The sequence below is a fragment of the Falco biarmicus genome, chromosome 11 (genome assembly GCF_023638135.1).
Source record: "Falco biarmicus isolate bFalBia1 chromosome 11, bFalBia1.pri, whole genome shotgun sequence".
Taxonomy (NCBI): Eukaryota; Metazoa; Chordata; class Aves; order Falconiformes; family Falconidae; genus Falco; species Falco biarmicus.
This window is the reverse complement of record NC_079298.1, coordinates 6196994-6215811: the sequence shown is the minus strand read 5'-3', so window position 1 is coordinate 6215811 and position 18818 is coordinate 6196994. Positions and strand designations below refer to the sequence as shown.

Here is an 18818-nt window from a genome sequence, read left to right as displayed (position 1 = left end):
TTCAAAGAATGTTTGAATTTTGCTGCTAGAGCACCATGCTAGCGCAACATAAAATGTGAATGATGCTAATTGCTTTGCACTGCCTAACTTTCTGTCATACCCTCCCCTCTTAAAGGACAAAACATGCTTTGGAAATGAGCTGGCAAGCTCATCTTATTCTTTCTTTTGGTCAATATTAAGTGATGTAATTAAGCTCCTGTTTGCATATTCTTCTGAACTAGGAAGCAGCCATTTTTTTCTTGAGATTTGATGGATACAATCACTCAAAATAAAATGTGTCATTACAAACCTCAAACAAAATGAAAACATGGTATACTTGGACTGTTCCAAACCAATACATTTCAGAATACCCTGGGAAAAAAAAAAAAGAAAACCCAAAGTAGTGATAATGCAATCAGAACGATGATAGCAAATATAAAGAAAGTAGGAACCAATTAGTGGTGCCGCAATTTGTCTTCCTATTCAATTTTACAACATAGCGTTACATTAAAATCTCATTTTTCACATGAAAATTATAAAACTCATCCCCACATGAACATGACACTGCTCACCATCGCCATAGTGGAAGGTCATTCAACAGCTTTGTTGTAGCTCCTCAGGTTCCAGTGTTTGGACACAATCACATGAACTTGCTACAGCTTTAAACCATTATCCACTGTTCTCTCTACCCCTTCTCCCTACCATGGTTTAGATGAGTCAAGCAGATTTCTTAGCACAGGGGTAAAAAAATAGTTCCTTTGCTTTCTCAAAAGCTTTATTATCTTTCCCATAACCCTGAAGAGGCATGCAGCTAGAGGAGATGGGGGAAAGCAGGGAGTTCATGAGTCAGCTGAACCATATGGTGCGTAGACTTAGATCGTACTGGGTTGCTTGCCCAGGGCACAGGTACTCAATGTCCCCTCCTGGATCTCTGCTTATGGGCTGCACAACTGTCAGCTGCATGCAGGGCCTTGTGCCTCCATGCAGCAGTACTGCACAGCCTTACAGCTGGAGCAGCTCACAAGCAGGTGTATTTACTATGATAGTCCCTGTGCATAAATAGTTCCTTGTTCTGTCCATGATATTTTGCACTTAGAGGGATGGAGCCTGCCACGTTAAGACCTTCCTGAGGAGCAAACTGAGCCCCTTCCACAGCCCAGCACAGAGGAGAGGTACCCCCAGCCTTGCTGCCAGCAGCGTAGTTCCTCTACCCCTCGCCAAGCACAAATATTGCCACCGACCCTTGACTTTGTGTTTAGGGCTGGGGTTGACAATCATTTGATGCTTCCATCCCCAGTTCCTCCATCATAAGGAAATCTGGGTCAACAGCACTGTTAGTTCTTTTGAGTATGCTTGTCCTCAATCTGGACACTCAAATACAGATCAATACCTGAGTTACATCCCAACATGTCATTTGAGCAGAAATTCAGCAAGCTGCATTGGAATATTTAGTTGAAATACCTTAGTTCAGTCTCCTTTTCTCTCTTACCCCCAAACTGAACCAACTCTTTTTGCTTTTGTCCCTACTTCAAAGTCCTTAAGACCAATAGGGAAAAAAACCCCAAACAACAAAACCCATCAGTATTTTTCTTGTACAATAGTCTGTCAGTTCTAAACTTTTATTTTAAAACACTAAGTAGGTAACCTTTCTTGCTGTGAGGAAAAAGCCACCACAACAGCAAACCCTTGCAGCAGATAGTTTCGAGACAGAAAGCTGCAAGTGTAACACTGGAACTCTAACCATCCCCTTACTTCAACTTTCTGAAACATAAACTGCAAAACCTCACTGAAACCATTAAGACCCCAGCAGTGCAGCGCATAAAGTACAAGAAGGCTCCTGCATATTGCAATCAACATCCCAGGGACTATAAAACCAGTGTTATTAAATATAAAGTTAATAATATTGTCCAGAGATAATATTGTCCAGGCCTCTCTCTTTACTTTATGACAATTAAATTCTATAAAATACAGAGTTGGAAATAAGGTTGAATGACTTTGCCAGTGGAAGTTCAACTTTCACGTGATCTGATATTTTGCTTTTGTACCTGAAATCTCAACTATTCTGCACCTTTGTTTTGCTATATCCCTATGGGTATGCAAAATGTCTGATGTACTGTATATACTGGAAATTATCTGTTTTCAGAGTATGTGCAGATAATCAGAATACCTATATGCCTCTAGAACTATAAAAATATAGAGAATACTACAGACACAACAATCACACATACATGTTCTTCATCTATATGCTGTGATATTCTTTTATCCAAGCATAAATCACATGCAGAAATGGCTCGGACTTTAAGAGCCTGTTGCAGTATATTCATTCCACTAACTTCTTCGGTGCCATGGGCTTGATGTGATATCAACAGGAGTTGTTCTTACAGAGTATAACAAACTGGTTGTATTAGCATTACACCATTTCTGCCTGTCCACAGGAGAGGTTTCACCCAATGGCAACTTAACTCTGATCTTCATTGGAAGCCTTTGATATAGTACAAGGGCATAATAACAACTCTGAAATAATTCCAGTGTGGCTTCTAATACCAAGACACAAATACCATTCACCCTTTAAAAAAAATTTGAAAGCAAAAGGGAACCACATAAATGTATTACTTTCAAATACCTTTGAAGTCAAGAGAGTAAGGAGAGGCAGAGTCTGAACTCAGAAAACTTCATTCTCTAGTTGTGCCGTGAGTCGTGCAGCACATTTAAAAGATCCATTTGCAATAATCTACTAAACCAGTCAGTGAAAGACAGAACTCATAAAAAGCCTGTAAAAATCCAAATGCTCCAGCTATTACAGATTTCTAAAAATAAAGTAGAGTAGGTTTCAGTAGCAATAATAAGCTGCATCTTATTCATATTTCAGATTTAAAAGAAAAATATGGCTGCCTTTTAGTACTCGTTGCTCAGAGCAAACCATGGCCGCTTCTGCCTCAAAAAAGACCAGAAATAAAAGTGAGCTTTCGGCTTGCTGTTGTATTCCATTTCATTTGTCCTTTAAGTTTATCTAGCTGCTTCTGCACCCACTTTCACAATGCATAGGCTGTCGTTCCATGACCTAGCATTATTAAATTGCACTTATCAATCATTCTTGCCAGGAATGCCATCGCCAACTACATTAAAGAAGTCAGAGAAGTCTGGTTTCAGCAGTCCCTCGCCTTCGCAGACCTCCTCCCTTGGAACGGCTTTCACACAGCACCATCGACCTGTCATTACAGGACCCAGAGGTGAGGCCTAACCCAAGAGCCCCCAGGCAGCTTAAACGTTAGCCCTGGCACCCAGTGTCCATGCCAGCACCTTTCCACGGAAAGTCATCGCCATGTGTGAGACACCCACAGTGAGAGGCTGTGCTTCGGAAGCTTGATAACCTGGATGTTTTAGTTGTCAAGACCTGCGTTTGGTTTTGCTAGGCTGGGCTGTTCGGTAAAACTCCTGATGACCATTCAACAGTGCCTGAGGTGGAAATGCTGTTTGCTGGGGGCTTGGGGTTTTATTTGAAGAGGGTGGGCAAAGGGACAGAATGTGTTACAGAGAGTGTCTTCTGCTTGTGTCCATTCATAACATAGATTCAGTCTTAAACTGCTCAAAGCAGGGACCCATCACTCACTTCTGAACCACGCCTGTCTTCCAGCACTGTGGCTTTGTTTCTGCCAGTCATTACTGCTTGTGTTGTTGGTATCAGCGTGCTGAAGAAACACCTTGTTAGGGGACTCCTTTGAAGTTGGTTCCTGCGATGCTTTGGCTGGTTTTCTTCACAGTACTCTTCTGACTGACTTTCCAAGTAAAAGAGATGTCCTCTGGGTCTAGATGTGCTTATACATTTTTGTAAAAAGATGCATTTGCATTTAGCCTAGAAAACTGAATGCAATACCGAGTTCACATTTGCAAAGGAACTCACTTGGGCACAGTAATATACACAAATGAATGAATCTTCTTACAAACCTCTTTGGAAGATATAAAATAGGAATGAATGGTTGTGACATGTTTCTTTCTGCTATGAAATTTTGTCTCATTTAGAGAAGATTATTAAGGAATTGGTCAAATGTTGAAGCATAAAAAGACATATTAGCAATTCCTACTAGAAATTATTTTGAAATGTCTGTTGGGCATTAGTGTGGTTTTACTGAGGGCAGCATAAACCAGGAGGAGCCTCTTCGTCTGCACAGTCCAGGTGATGCGGTGTGAAGTAGTGGAATTGCACTAAATTGAAGTGAGGTCAGAACTGCACTTCATGGGGTTTTGTGCTTTGTTAAATCTACTTGTAGTTTGATTTGTTGTGGTTAGACCCATAAAAATTATTTATTACCCTTAGACACATACCTAGATCCTGAGAAGATATTTAGGCATCTCAGTTCTATACAGATTTCCCTTGAAATTTGGATCTGAGCTATTTGGCAAATATATCTTCTTTTAAAAGCCTTGATAATTGGTGATGTAAGTATGAATAATATGAATGTTCCATTAACATTATATTCAGTGCACATCAGCTGACTCTGAATTGCTATCTTTTAGAAGTTCAGCCATTTAGATTTGAGTTGTTGATTGATTAGTTAATAGGCCTTTCTTTATTTAGCTATGTTTTACCTTACACTTATTTTTTAAGATCATTGATTGCTTTTGTCTGCCCCTGTTTAGACCCTCTGTGTTTGGATTTTTGTGTGGCTGAGAGAGGAAATGCATCACTGGTGAGGCCTTGTTTAAATCTCATCTACAGTCTGTTTCACAAGACTTTTCCTGCACACAAGGGGATATTCATCAGCTATGTGAGAAGAACATTCAAAGACAGCCAGAACCTGAAAGAGCAAAGACAATAATTGCAGTTCCCAAATTTTGTTTGCTCGGAAGGAGATGTCTTTACCAACTCTATAAAGAAGTAACACAGTTTATAATCATCGTGGTTCTTAACAGGTTAACCAAAACTGTTCTTCTGCATTTACTATTTTATGCTTGTTCACAAAGTCTTTTACAGACTTTCAGGAAAAAATCCCTCTGAATCCATCCATGAATTCTTTTAAGTGTCATCATCCTGGAAAAATCTTGTTCCAGACATCGTTCTTTGTACTCTTTGGACATTCCTCTTCAGTATTCTTCTTCCACAGCACACTGGCTGTGTTTACTTCTCTTCTACAACACCCCATTCTGTTAGTAAAGGGTAATATGCTGAGATGGATTATTTTCTGCAAATCCAGCTTTGTTCTTTATCCCATTGCCTTCAGTGTACTTTAGGACAGTAAGCAGAAAAGAGAAGCTTTTCAGGTATCAAAAATGGCGACATGAGGAGTATAATGTAATTGTATAAGAGGGTATAATCTTTGAGCAGTTCATATCCACCGTTAGTTACTGGGATTTGTACCTTTCTGCCAAAATTATAGGTATGACATAGTATATACATGTTGCATGCTCTTTGGATACATACGCATTAGTTAAATGGTCAGTGGCAGGTCATTCTGAGTGGTCTTCAGAAAAGTAAGAGCAGGATTTAATCTTCTGTCTGCAGAGGTATTTCAGAGAAAGGAAAGTCTTTCTCTGATGAGTAAGTAGGTTGCAATCAGAGTAAGCTCCTCAGCCAACTGAACAATTACAAGAAGGTTCAATCTCCTTCTGATGTTCGTATGTGAAAGTTTATCACTTGGATGTGTATATGAGATGCATTTGTAAAGCATGATCAAAATAGACAGCAGAAAAGAAGCTGTAGACTATTCGTGGCAGGTGTTGTCATTGACAACCAGTGATACATAACTTCTCAGGAATATTCCTGAATCTTTCACATTCTTCCAAACATTCCTTAGAATACAGTGCACGTCTTATGCTGGGGTATCCCAGGATACTGAGTGCCCTTCCCAGCGATCCCCACAATGAGTCATTTTGGAAACAAAACTTGCTTGGAGGAAGAGGAGATCCTTAAGAGGATTCTTAGCTATAAGGTGCTCCATTCAATGAACCAGTTGGAAAACCTCTGTTCTCATGAAGCTGTCTGTACTGTACTGTGTTGTGGAAGGCTGTGCACTGGTTTCCTATCTGTATTGGTGCTGCTGCCAGTACTCAGCCCAGCTGGGCAGTAGCCAGCAGAGAGGATCTGAGCTGGCTGACCAGAAGACCAGATGTGCAGTGAGTGCTGGCACATGGATGCCAATGCTTCAGTGACTCCTCAGTAGTTCCAACAGATGGTGGTAAGATCCAAGTTTCTTTGGTGATAAGCTAGCAAAGTGATTCATGGAGCCTCACTTGATGATGGCAGTTTTTTGGGCATGACTCTATGAATGCACCATATGTCTTCTCTGGACCAGTGTGGTTAGGATTCAGTGTCTGGCAGATGGCAAATTGATCACCTATAGGGTGGCTTTAGCGTCACTATCAGTTTTAGAATTTATTTCCAAGCGTTGAAAATTCAGGCAGTTAGATCTCTGTCTCCTACACAGCATACTTTTGTTACCTGCAAGTTAGATTATTTGGTGGTCAGTGTAGCTCACTATAGTACTCCAGTATTGCAAAGCCATCATGTAATGCTGGCATCTTACAAAGTCTCCCAGACATTCGTCCACTTGAACTCTTTACCAGACAGTGAAGGATTGAAATACTATGGGTGACAGCAGTATTTACATAAGTGATTTTAGGCTGCCATGTATTGCTACTTACACTCTAGTGACTTTATTTCTGGAGCTGGCTGAAACATTAAATTGACCACGATCTTGTAAACCTAGGATATACGGCAGCCTGTGCTGTAGAGCATTCAAGCATTTCCACAGAATATAACAGCATAGATCCTGCAAGCCAAAAAGCAAGGAAGAAAAGGCAAGGAAAGAAAAAAAAATAAGAATTTGAGATGCTTATGTTAGGAAGAAAAATGAAGGAGAAACACAATTACAAGAAACAAAAATTCAGCACAAAGGGAAGAACCCAAGGAAGTGGGTGTGTGTGCAGAAAGAGAAGGGGTGAAAGTCAACTAGTGGAGTGGTTCCCATTATATTAATTTTCTCCATAATAAGCATTGCCATTGAGATTTTTATCAGGACAAGGCCTACCAGGGAAACTCCACAGGATGGTACTCTCTGTTTGTGCCAAAGTGGCAAAAACTTCATGTCACATATCTGGGAAGACATTGTGCCTTTCTCTATCAAAATTCTCCACAGGGCCACCAAAATATCAGTGCCTGTTAGCTGTCCTGTCAGCCAGCTTCAAGCAAATGTAAGTGATAATTCCAGCTAACGCTAGCTCGCTGCAGAGTTCCACAGTGTAAAAGGACATTTTGTAAGATCCTATTCCGTGGCTGCTCCTCGATGCTGTCAGCTGGCAGACTAATGTAACCTTCTACTTTCCTTTGAATTTTGACAAAAACAAAGCGGTGCAACTTAATTTCCGATACAGACACCTCAGGCCAGGGAATGGTAATGTAAGAGAACCAAAAGAGGAGAGAGCCACACCACAAGGGTAAGAAAGTTGAGTAGAAGCCTTCAACAGCATTACACTTTTGTGACAGTGAAAAGCAGCGCACCAGTTTACAGTCAGGATAGCTGACTGTGTAGGTGAAGATTTTTATTTTCTCCACTCACTTGGAAATAATATGATGCTGAAGGAAAAACACTTTCCTAACAGATGGCCTCAAGGTCAGGGTTTAGTAATTATGAGATACCCTACCCGAACTGCCATCCACTGCTCTATGCCAGGCAGGGGAGGGCAGAGAGGAAGGCTTGCAAACGGTTAAAGCTTCAGCTAAACAAAAGTCAGGAACCGTGTAATTAAAACTCTACCTTTGTTGTATTGTAAAGAGTTAGCCTGTGACATAGGAAATATTTAAAGGAGCAGGCTGTTCAGCTAATTTGTGTGTGAGTGAACTGCTTAGACAGTCCTATCCTAAATTAACTGTAAGACCACCCACTGAGATTGCCTCATAAAGGGCCATGATTGCTCAGCTTCGTTTTGTATAACCGTTCAATAATTACTAGATAAATGCATAACTAAAAGCTCTATTACACTAATAATTTGTACTGAGATAGATGTGTGGGACACCATGCTGGGTTAATTTGTCATCCCTGCAGCAAACTTCTAAAGAGGGCTCTTTTGCAGAGGAGTTGTGTTAATATGTTGCTCCAGTGAGGACATGTTAGAGCAACCAGATGACTTGGTCGCTTAATCTCCTAAAGAGGCAAAATGCCTGGAGGGTAAGTGCCAGAAAGAAGAAAGGGGGGTGATTAACACAGTGGACCCAGATTTAAACTCATCCTGACAAAAGGAGCTGATCTAACTGAGCAAAAGAATGAGAAAAGGGGAGTGTTAAAAATACTAATAGGATTTCATGCATCCCTGAAAAATAATATAAAAATAAAGTGCTGCAGGAACAAAGTATTTTACCCATGCTTTTACTGATTCTGTGTTCAGTTTCTTTGCTCTCTTTGATGTATCCGTGAAGTTAAACTATATGCTTTAAACAGTGCAGTGAACTATAATATTTTTATCTCTGCTTTATGCTAAATTCTTCTAGCTTCAGACACACACAAAAAGCACATTATTGCTTTAAATATGGAACCCATGTTTAAGCATCAGAGCTCTGGATTTTCAACCTCCTCTATTGACAGAACCATAAATCATGTTAAAGTTAAGTGAATTACTGTAGCGTGGAACTATAGCTTTAACAATGTTTATGTAGTATCAGCTTACCATCTACAGAATGAAAGGGAAAAAACCCACTGATATTAGAAATGGGAATGTGGAGTCCTATTAACTTAACAGCAATATATCACTCCAAAGTCACAGATTCCATTACCATGCCCTTTTTAGTATCAAAGCAGAATTATATCATCACACACATAAAGGTTGTGGTTTTTAAGAGAATTTACATTTCTATTGTAAACTTATCAACTGCATTTCATTATAAGAAAGACATGATATATTCTCCTAGCAGTAGTTTTTATCTTATATATGAGAATACATCATGTGTATTAAAAGCAATAATGATACGCAAAAGTTGCCAGGATTTGATGTGAAGTAGGAATGCTACAAATAGGTTAAATTAGATTGGTTTGACCTCTAGCTATGGTCTGGGAAGGGAGACCTGCTTTCTGTAGGTATGATTTTTATTTCTGTACCTGTGTAATCAGTTCTATAGTATTCTGATCTCCCAAAGGTAGAAGAATTTTGACATGTTTTAAAACAATCTGCTCAAAATAGCTAACTTAACTGGCCCCCTGCCTATGCCAGAATCTGGAACCAGTGCTTAGTTCAGCTCTACAGGTTTTCAAAAGCAGCCTGTAATACTCAGCAATCCAGAGTACACCAATAAACCCTGTGCCCAAACACAGCTTTAAGCATATTTTCCTTTTGCTGGGAACTCCGTGGGCCTTGGCAAAATGTCATTCTGCCTCCCACTTGCTACTGCAAAATCTCTTACAGAAAGTGTTTTTGAATGAAGGGTCCAGGTGGCTTATACCACTCTGGTCTTGAGAGCAGCAGAAAGGGGCTGATGACCAGGCCTGACTCGGAGACACCATGGGTCCGTTTTTTCAGCAGTGCTTAGCCGACCACCTGCACTTGACTTCTGGAGCTGCAAGATGGATGTTGTGCAGTTCAGTCCTTTTTGATGCCCATGGGCAGGAAGAGATCCTCCATCCACCATATTTAGGGTATTTGTATCTCTCTTGCATTGGTCAGCTGTTTATATTATGTTTTGAATGTTTCATCTATGTTTGCCTATATAATATAGAAGTAAGTATTAGTGGTACCTAACTTTTACCCATGCTAAGAGGGTAAGGCCTCTTTTTGTTCTCCTGCCCTGTGATTTCCCAGCCTTGTCGCTGCAAATGGGAATGCAGGACCCCATCCGTCGGAATTTGGTTCATCCATGGACCTGACAGATGTGTTACTAAACAGCCCTTTTGCATCATTATGGGACTTAAGCAATACTCAGGTTTTCCAGTGATCTGAATTCCCTTTGAAGGGCTGGTTCTAGGGCTGCTCAGGCCTACCCTCAGCAGCTCAATATTTAAGTAGAGGCAAGTCCTTGCTAACCTGAATAAGAGATCACTCTACATTTATCACTCTAAAGTCTATTCCTAATGGGCAGTAAGGAAAATGGGGACTTTCAGAAACCTTTGAAAGAGTTATGGGGACACAGCTCCCACTGATATTCAGAAGCGGTTAATGAATTCTCTCAGGACCTCCGCAAATCCCAGCCCAAGTTTCTTAATTATTTTTTTCTTGTTTGGGTAACTGCTTTCATCACAAAAATCTGTGGGCTTGAAGCTATTGTTTTAGGCTTCTATTCTTTACCTCTTGTATTGTATTATACACAGAAGTGCAAGTTCCTTTCAACAAATTTGGATTATTGCCAGATCTCCTTATTAAAAAGTCACTCTTCATATTTCCGATAAACACAGCTGTTTCATGGTGTTTGAAAGCATTTCACATCAGCCAGCATGGTGGCTTAGCCAATTAGTACTCTAATATGGTCAATTTTCAGAATAAGTACCTTTGGGATACAAAGGGTGGGATACATCTTGCATAATTCGAACTGGCACTTGCATCACTTAAATGCTAGGAGAAAGCTTGCAGCACGCAGGGAGTTAAAGCAACTTAGAAGCCTGAAGTGGAAATATCTAGCAGAACAAACTGTTCTATAACATTTCCAGGGAAATGACTTTTAAAAAAATACTTTCTTAATTGTAATGAAGCCAATTATAATGGCCTCAAAAACAAGCTGATAAAAATGATCCTGTTTCATTATGATTATAATGTTACTATTTCTAGGAAGATTGATCAAATTTTAATGAGCTATTAGTAAACTTAATTATCACTTTATAGAGGAGATATCTGAGCATTGTGCCCTAGTGAAGCCAATCCACTGTTGGCCTGGTCTGATGGACTAGCCCTTGTGCCTGTGAAGGAGCAGTGGTTTCGATTCCCGAGATCACTAGTGCCTTTTCCTGAGCGGAGAAGAGTAACACTAAATGACCCTTTCAAAGACTTCAAACAACTATATGAAGAAAGAAATTTCATTCAGTCATCTGGACTTGAAGGGGTTCGCAAGGCTTTTTGGAAGAGGAGACGGAAGGTGGATGGATCAATATGTCTCCCCCATATGCTGCGCTTTGCTGGTGGAGAAATCTGAGTGCTGCAGGTGTGATCACAAATCCCTTTACCACATCAGTGAGCGCTCTCTGGGAGCAAGGATCCCATGCATCTTTATTAGGACTGCTCCTTTGTTTCAGGAGAAGGGCCTGAGAAAGTTACTAAATATCTCAAGAAAACTATAACCTGTTTCAAATTAACTGATTCTTTATTATCTGATCATTCAGTTGAATAGAATTCACAATATTGGCTCTTCTTCATTTGCCTTAGACGTGTGGAGTGCTAACCTAATCAATGAATGCAACTTACTTTTATTGGTTCCTTAGTTTGTTATTAGCTACTACAAATCAAGAAGGGAAAAGACAAGACAGGCCTGCATAATCAGACTTTTGAATTCAGCACTCTGAAAAAGCCTCTTACTTCCATGCTGCACAGCACCACAAACCCGTAAAACACTAAAAAATCCAGTATAGTACGCAACAGCTGTACTGCATAATTACTTGGCCCAATAGCAGTAGTTTTAAAATACTGGTGTATCTGTTGCAGGCCATCATACATTATCATCTCATTTTCAATAAAAAGTCTGGGGTGTTTCAGATGAGCTTCAATGGAATTAGAATCATGTGTGCTTTGAAATATTTATGCTTGCCTTGAGATGGAAGGATAATTCTTGCCTCCAACCCCCTGACCCCCCCCTCCAAATAACAGATTTAATAGTGCCCAGCAGTCCAACTCCTCCATACCTACAGCAGGTAGAAATGAAGTTCTGATCTGGAACACGCATATTTTCATAGGTCATAGAACTTATATTTTATGTCATTTAGTGAGGTCAATAATAAAATATAAATGTCACGCAAGCTGAAAGACGCCGAGAGAAATATGGTTTGGCAGAATGCAGCTGCTTAGGGATACATAAATAATCAGTCAATAAGTAAATAAATAATAGACAAAGACCTATTTTATCTTCCATTTGAAGATCTCAAAGAATTTACAATCACTGATTGAGACTTGTAATATCCCATCAGAAGCACATCGGTAGTAATTGCCTCTTCTCATACACAGGAAAATTTGCATCACTCTAGGCATGTTTTTTGGAAGCAATGACTTTATAAGTTTTATTAAGTGTTTCTGAAAATCATGAAGGGGTTTACCCATGTTCGCTTGCCCCTTTTAGAGGCAAACAGGGAAAAAAGCAACCTGCCTCATGTCCTTCAGCTGATTAAAAATGTTTGTGAGGATCCATATATTTGCAAATACGGTCATGTTCTGCACTCAGAACTTGTTTGAAAGGCTGTTTTTGGATACACCAGAGCTGGTGACCACGACACAGCCATTGGAGTAATAGTCTGTATCCAGGCCAGCAGTTTTTAGACTTTAGCATTTAATTCCCTCTCAATGTGTAATGTTGATGAGTTTAATAGTAGTAGATTCTTCCTCATATCAAACAGCCCTTCTTTTTGCCACTTGAGAAATTTGGTATTTCCCAGTCAGAGACTGCAAAAATAAAACGTTTTGGAAATCCTTATTCCATTTGTTACTTCTTATGCTAATCCATCTACTCGGAAAAAATGAACCCTACATGTGAGTGTATGGCACAGACTGAGAACTGGTGCCTGTTTGCGTTTATTTCCTTCCCTGTCTTCCCTGTGATCAGCAGAAAGCCTTTCGAGGCTGTGCTGAGGAGTTGGCCAAGACTTCAAAGAGGACTCCTTCTTGTGGCACTTATTTTCCTGAATTATGGTCTATCATTCCTGCATTCACTTTTCTTCTTTCTCTTTGGGAAGATCACTGACAAATGCTTTTCACTTTGTTTTCTACCCTGACAACCCAAGGAGGTCAAGGCAACAAAGACCCACTACTTAAATGCCTATGAGTATTTCTAATAACCATAACATGTCTTTCATATAACAAATCAAATTATTAAATGAAGAGCTATACCATGGAAAAGCTAAACATAGTGTGGTCTCAGACCTGCCTTTGAATTTCCGTATGTTCTCCAGGTACAATGTTTTATTCCTTCTTGTTTGCTTGAAATAGAATTTCTATCTCCTTTGCACCCAGCGGAAGAAAAGGAATGGATTTATTCCCAGATGTGTACAAAGGACAGTGCAGTTGCATAACAGTCTCAAATAGTGTTAACAGAGCTTGTGCTAAAATGCATTTTTTTCATAAATGTTCAAAAAATCCCAGTCTAGTTTTTACTTTATTAGATGTTTACCACATAAATTTTCATTTCTTGCTTTTATCTTCATCCTTCATCTTCCATTTGGCATGCAAGGAAAGTGGAAACTATAAAAGCAGATACAAAGAAAGAGAGGAAGAATATGTTTTATATCAAAAAAAGGACAGAAATATTGTAGGCCGATGAAAATTTTGTTGTAGTTATCAAAATGCTTACCACCAACTTTAGTTGAACCACTATTGGTGGCAAAATATTTTTACAAGCTCTAAAATGACTGTTGCTTTCTGGAGAAGGTGATGATACGTTCATACCTGTAAAATGGCTATGATGTAAGTGTTGTTAAAGCAGTTGCACCTCAGGGGCTGGTGTGAGATCAGAGGTTGACACTTCAGGTGGAATTCACTTAACTGAAGGTGCATGCATAGACTGGAGGTATCTGCCTCAGAGCTAGTACTGGTGGGCTCCCTTCACATCCCCTAGTGAGCCATCAGTGTGGTCAGTGAAGTCTGTAGTCAAAGGCAGTGGTCCATTTTGGATGAATTGGACGGCTCCTTAGACACCACTAGTTCTGTTTAATTCTGCATTGGTTCTAAGAGAATTAGCTCATGGTAGACACCCACATTTACTAAGGTGAATCCCACATTATCTCTACTTTTAATAGCACACTTCAAAGTTACAGCCTCTCCCAGGAGTTTGGGGACGGGAAAAGAGCCTTCATTTCTTCCTTTGAAGACCTGGGTTCTTTATCTGAAGAGTTTTCAAATATACTATAATTTAAGATGCAAACTCAGAAGAAAACTATTTGTCTTAAAAGTGAGTAAGAAATAATTAACTAGGTTTGTAAAAAACAAGAGATAAGCCCAGATGTGCAGACAGGTTGAGCAGGCTGGGCACACAGGTGTTTGCCTTGGCCATGGAATAACTGTCAACATTTCCATAACAAGGAGTGTGGGATATGCTGCTTCTTGTTTCCTTTCCCCAAGTGCAGCACGGCAGAGCTAGCACGGCTGTGGGAAGACAGTTTTCCAGTTCAGCCCACATGCCATCATATCTAGCTGTTCCAAGATACAGGTACAGCCCGTGCTGTCAGAAGAGTTTCTCTGGATATACATCTACTTTGATCAGAGATAGTTGAAGGCTGTATGCTAACTTTTGGGTCCTCATCTCCATGCTTGCTTTCAACGGTGGTTTCCTGTTTAGTACCAAACATTTAGTATGCATTTCTCTTTCTCTTGTGAATATTTTGAACAGTATTAAGGGGAGCAGCCTGGGAAGACTTGTGGGGTTAACGAGGGTACAGGGGAGCTTTTCATGGCAAGGACAAGAGCTTCATGTTCATCCCATATCAGCACCCCAGGCATGAGTGTAGCTCTTTTTGGTGGTGGTGTCAAAGCGATCACTCCTATCGAGTCGTGGAGAATTACATAGAAGTGCTGCCCAGCCAACCCTTAGTGTATGTTTATAGGATAATGCAGTAGGTTTCCTTGCTGCTGCCTCTGTGTGCACGTTTTATCCATATCTTCAGGCTCTGAGTTTGCTAATGGTTTAATAATGCTTAAGAAAAAAATATTAATAAAGTGTCATATTATTAAACTGGCAATGAGTAAGACTAAAAAGCAGACTTTAGCTTTTACTTAACCGAGGGTTTTTCATAACATTAGTCCTGAAATGAGTGTTTGCTCATTTGTATTTGATTTTAGTTAACTTTCCTGCATCCCTCCAGTTTTTTGAAAAGTGCCAAAGGCTTTTTTTTCCCCTCTTGTATATTTTACTTACTTCAAAGCCAACAGATGAGTTTCTGTAGGTTACTACCTCCCTTACATAGCCTTTATCCAATCAGTCATGTGTGGTGTACAAGGGCAGTACATACACATGGACACCCTTGAAAGATTACTAGGATAACATGCAAAGGGAGCAACAGGGATGTAACAGTGACTGTTTGGTGAGGAATAAACTATGATGTATAGATGAACTTGTGCACAACCAGATTAATTGGCCATTCTAAAAGAAGAGTGAATTCTTAAAGGGGAAAGGGAGAATTCATAGCACTCTGAGTGGCAGCAGTTACTACCTCATGGTGACAACTAACAGGGGAAACCACTGTTAGCTAACAGGGGTCCAACCCGATGTATCTGGAAGGCCAAGGAACTGGGCAAAGGTGTCACATAACATAGGAGAGCATAAGAGTCTTCAGCTGCACTTGTAGTTTTGCTGAAATCAGCTGTCGTTGAAATATGTCATTGCCAATGGGCTTGTGTACATTACACCTTTACACCTTCACTGTAGTACATTTTCCAGCTGGCTTGTTGGCCCATAAATTCACCAAATTAAACTTCATCCCTGAATGCAAGCTGGGGGCTTGCTGAAGATTTGAGCCTAACATTATTGAGGAGAAACGTACATGTAATTTTCAAAACGATCTTCCCACTTTGTGCATGTTCATTAGATGAAAACATGTTACTTAAAATAAATGTTCCTAAACTGAGGTGGAAAAAATACCCAACAACAGAAAGTGTTAGACCATCTTTAAATTATCAACCATTTATAGTACAATATAAAATAGATTCATATGTGCAAATCCAAGTTATATGAAACGTCAATTAAATCAACCCTAATCTCCCAAGTACATTTTTTTATTGCCTGATTGATGAGGACTGTTCTTAAGGTGATGAATAGTTTTCACTTTCACAAAGGACTGCCGATTCCTTTATATGTGTCCACTAAAAATACAGAAAATCCTTCAAAATGTCTGGCTCTGTTTGCTTTCAGGATCTAGATGAAGCGAGTGTAGGACACAATGTGGTCTAATATATTAATTGTGAAGATCAGATGTATAAACAATACTGTACATTTTAAAAAAGGGCTAAAACTACAGTAGATTTAAACTGTTTTATTTTCCAAAGGCAAAACTCTATATAACTTCTTTGTTTTCTTTCCTATAGCAAGTCCACATGCAACACCATCGACTCTTCATTTTCCAACATCACCCATTATTCAACAGCCTGGGCCATACTTCTCACACCCAGCAATCCGCTATCATCCTCAGGAGACTCTGAAAGAGTTTGTCCAACTTGTCTGCCCCGACGCTGGTCAGCAGGCTGGACAGGTGGGGTTCCTAAATGTAAGGAAGCCGTTTTTATTTCTTCAGAAGTGTTTGTCCTATGTAAAATTAACCATGGGATTATGGGATTATTTTAACAGCATGTTGCATACAGGAACACACCTTGAATAGTCGCTGGAAGAAAAAAAAAATGCTGCTATTGCAAAAATATTTTAAAAAGCAACAAAAAACCTCCCCAAAAAACCACTCAACCACATTGTGGTGAAATTAACTTAAACTGTCAGAGAAGCTGGTGATACAGTGACCTTTTGGGTCCCTCCATAAATGGCTTTGCCGCATATGTTGTAACCCTGGTGGAACTAGGGTTAACAAAATATGAAGGCAGAATAATTTTTATTAATTATTTTTGAAGTTCAGGGGAGAGTGGGGGGGAAAGAGCAGGAAAAGGGAGGGTGAGAAACAGATGTTTCAGATCAGCTAAGTTCATTAAAAAAAAAAAATAATACTGCCTTATAGCACTTTAGATCAAGTTGACCAGTACTTGAACTCAAGATGTTAAAAGTACAGTTTATTATGGTTTGTTATTTCTGTAAGCAGTTATCTTTTCCCCTTATCTCTATGAAAAATTAAGCAGAGTTCCAAAGCTTCAAATAACCATTTTCATTTTTTTTTAATCAAATAAAGTGAATCATCTTGCTATTATTGAAATAGCATTCCGGTCAAACACAGAATTTATAAATTTTATGTAAATCAAATCTAAAATAATGCTCTGAATATTTCATTAAATGTAATGCATGTAACTTTCTCCAGCCAATGAAGTAATAACTGGCAAAATTACTGTTTCTCTCCTGACATACATACGAATCAAAGTGTTAATGAGAATTAGTTTAATTATTAGCATCTAATTTATTACACTTATTTAATAAGCTATATTGTTCTCAGTGCTTTCCTTTCCCTAGCAGAAAAACTGACTCTACTTATTCCAGCTAGTACTGGCTTTGAATAATGTCTGCAATATGTTAGCAGATACATTTATGTCTAGACAACAAATCAATATAGTGCTTTTCTTTTGCCTTGAGTATTCATTTGCTTAATTTATCCCAAACCATTCAGCATTATGAACTGTTAGCACACTCACAATGAACATACAGCAGGGGTCTTCTTGGCAGGAAAGGGACCTAATTGTGAGACAAGATAGTGTTTGAGAGATGCCACTAATATATTAGTTTATTAAAGGTACTGGATGTTGGAAAAATAAATATCCCTGAAGGATTGCTTCTTACTGCAAACACTAGTAACTGCAGTCTTTGAAGTCAGTGGGAGTGCTGTTAAGTTAAATGCAGATGAGTTTGAGTCTTATTTATGCCCTGAACCATTTTTGCTCTAGCACAAGTGTGATTTGCACCTACATGACTTTAAGGCCTTTCGTCAGTGCCAAAGCACGTGAAATGAAAATAAAGTCCCAGGCATTTGCCAGTACGAGTATATTGTCCCCAGTAGTTCAGGCTAATGGAAACCCTAACAGGAATTAAAATATTATTTTCTTTAGCAGTACTTAGAATATGGATCTGTGTTTAAAGCTGAGCTTTTATCATCAATGGAAAAGCCAATGCTCAGTGCCAGAACTGCAGTGAGATCAATTTGTAGAGTGCTGTCGAAAGTGATCTCATCATTTTTGTCACTAAAATGGAACACCTGATTCACAGGCTGTCCTACTTTCTCTTTATAATGGCATTTGGCATCTATCTGTATGGTTTTCAAGTGTCCAGGCTGCGTTACATTTGAAACGTAAACTTAACAGGTTGGGGGAAGGGGTGGCTTTTTTTTTTGAGCCTGCTTCTTGCTTTTGTGATACTTGAAAACACTTTTACTTCCAGACAGGTTTTTCTGGTGATTAATTGAAAGACCACACTTGAATAGCTGGGCCCATTCTGCCTGTGACTGACCACATCCCAGACCAAAGGGAGGGGTTTTTTCCCCACTGTGTAAAATGAAGCAGTTCTTAAGTTCAGTCATTTCTCCATATGATCCTAGTGGTAACTAAACTGTGAGCTACTAACTCAAAAGGGATGTGGGAGAGCAGTTACTTTAATATATACTCATTCATTTTCCTGTAATAAGATATCAGCCTGAGTTTTAAGACCACCAAAAATGCTTGTTTTTTTCTCTTAATGACCAGTATCTTTAAGAAATTTACACTCAAGTTCTAGGCACTGATATCCTAAGGGTACAACAGAGGCACGAGACTGGGGGATTTAAGGGGTCAAAAATATTGCTTCAGCTCTCACTGAGCTTGTATTAGTGGCTGCAGGAAATACAGTAGAATTTAATCCAGGGCAGTTCAGACCAACTGCTAATAGGACAAATGTTTAAAAGTGAGAATTTCCATAGTTTCACAAGGGTTTGAGACCAAGTTCCTTGAAGTCAACGGAGAATTTGACCCAACACTTTCTTTGCCACCTCTCAAGTAATTGTAAATGTATTGAGCATAGCTTTCAACTGGATTGTTAATACTGGAGGTTCCTAATAGCT

General features: G+C 39.4%; 1 protein-coding gene across 11 annotated transcripts in view; it reads left to right on the top strand.

Moving 5' to 3' along the window:
- NFIA (nuclear factor I A) overlaps nucleotides 1–18818 on the top strand; it is a 359539-nt gene that overhangs the window by 303390 nt on the left and 37331 nt on the right. For 6 of the 11 annotated variants that reach the window (XM_056356616.1, XM_056356622.1, XM_056356619.1 and 3 more), the window contains 2 exons: nucleotides 3081–3209; nucleotides 16168–16346. In XM_056356616.1, the coding sequence (XP_056212591.1) occupies nucleotides 3081–3209; nucleotides 16168–16346 (308 nt within the window). The remainder of the gene's footprint in view (nucleotides 1–3080; nucleotides 3210–16167; nucleotides 16347–18818) is intronic. The other 5 variants (XM_056356621.1, XM_056356623.1, XM_056356624.1 and 2 more) reach the window with 3 other exon arrangements.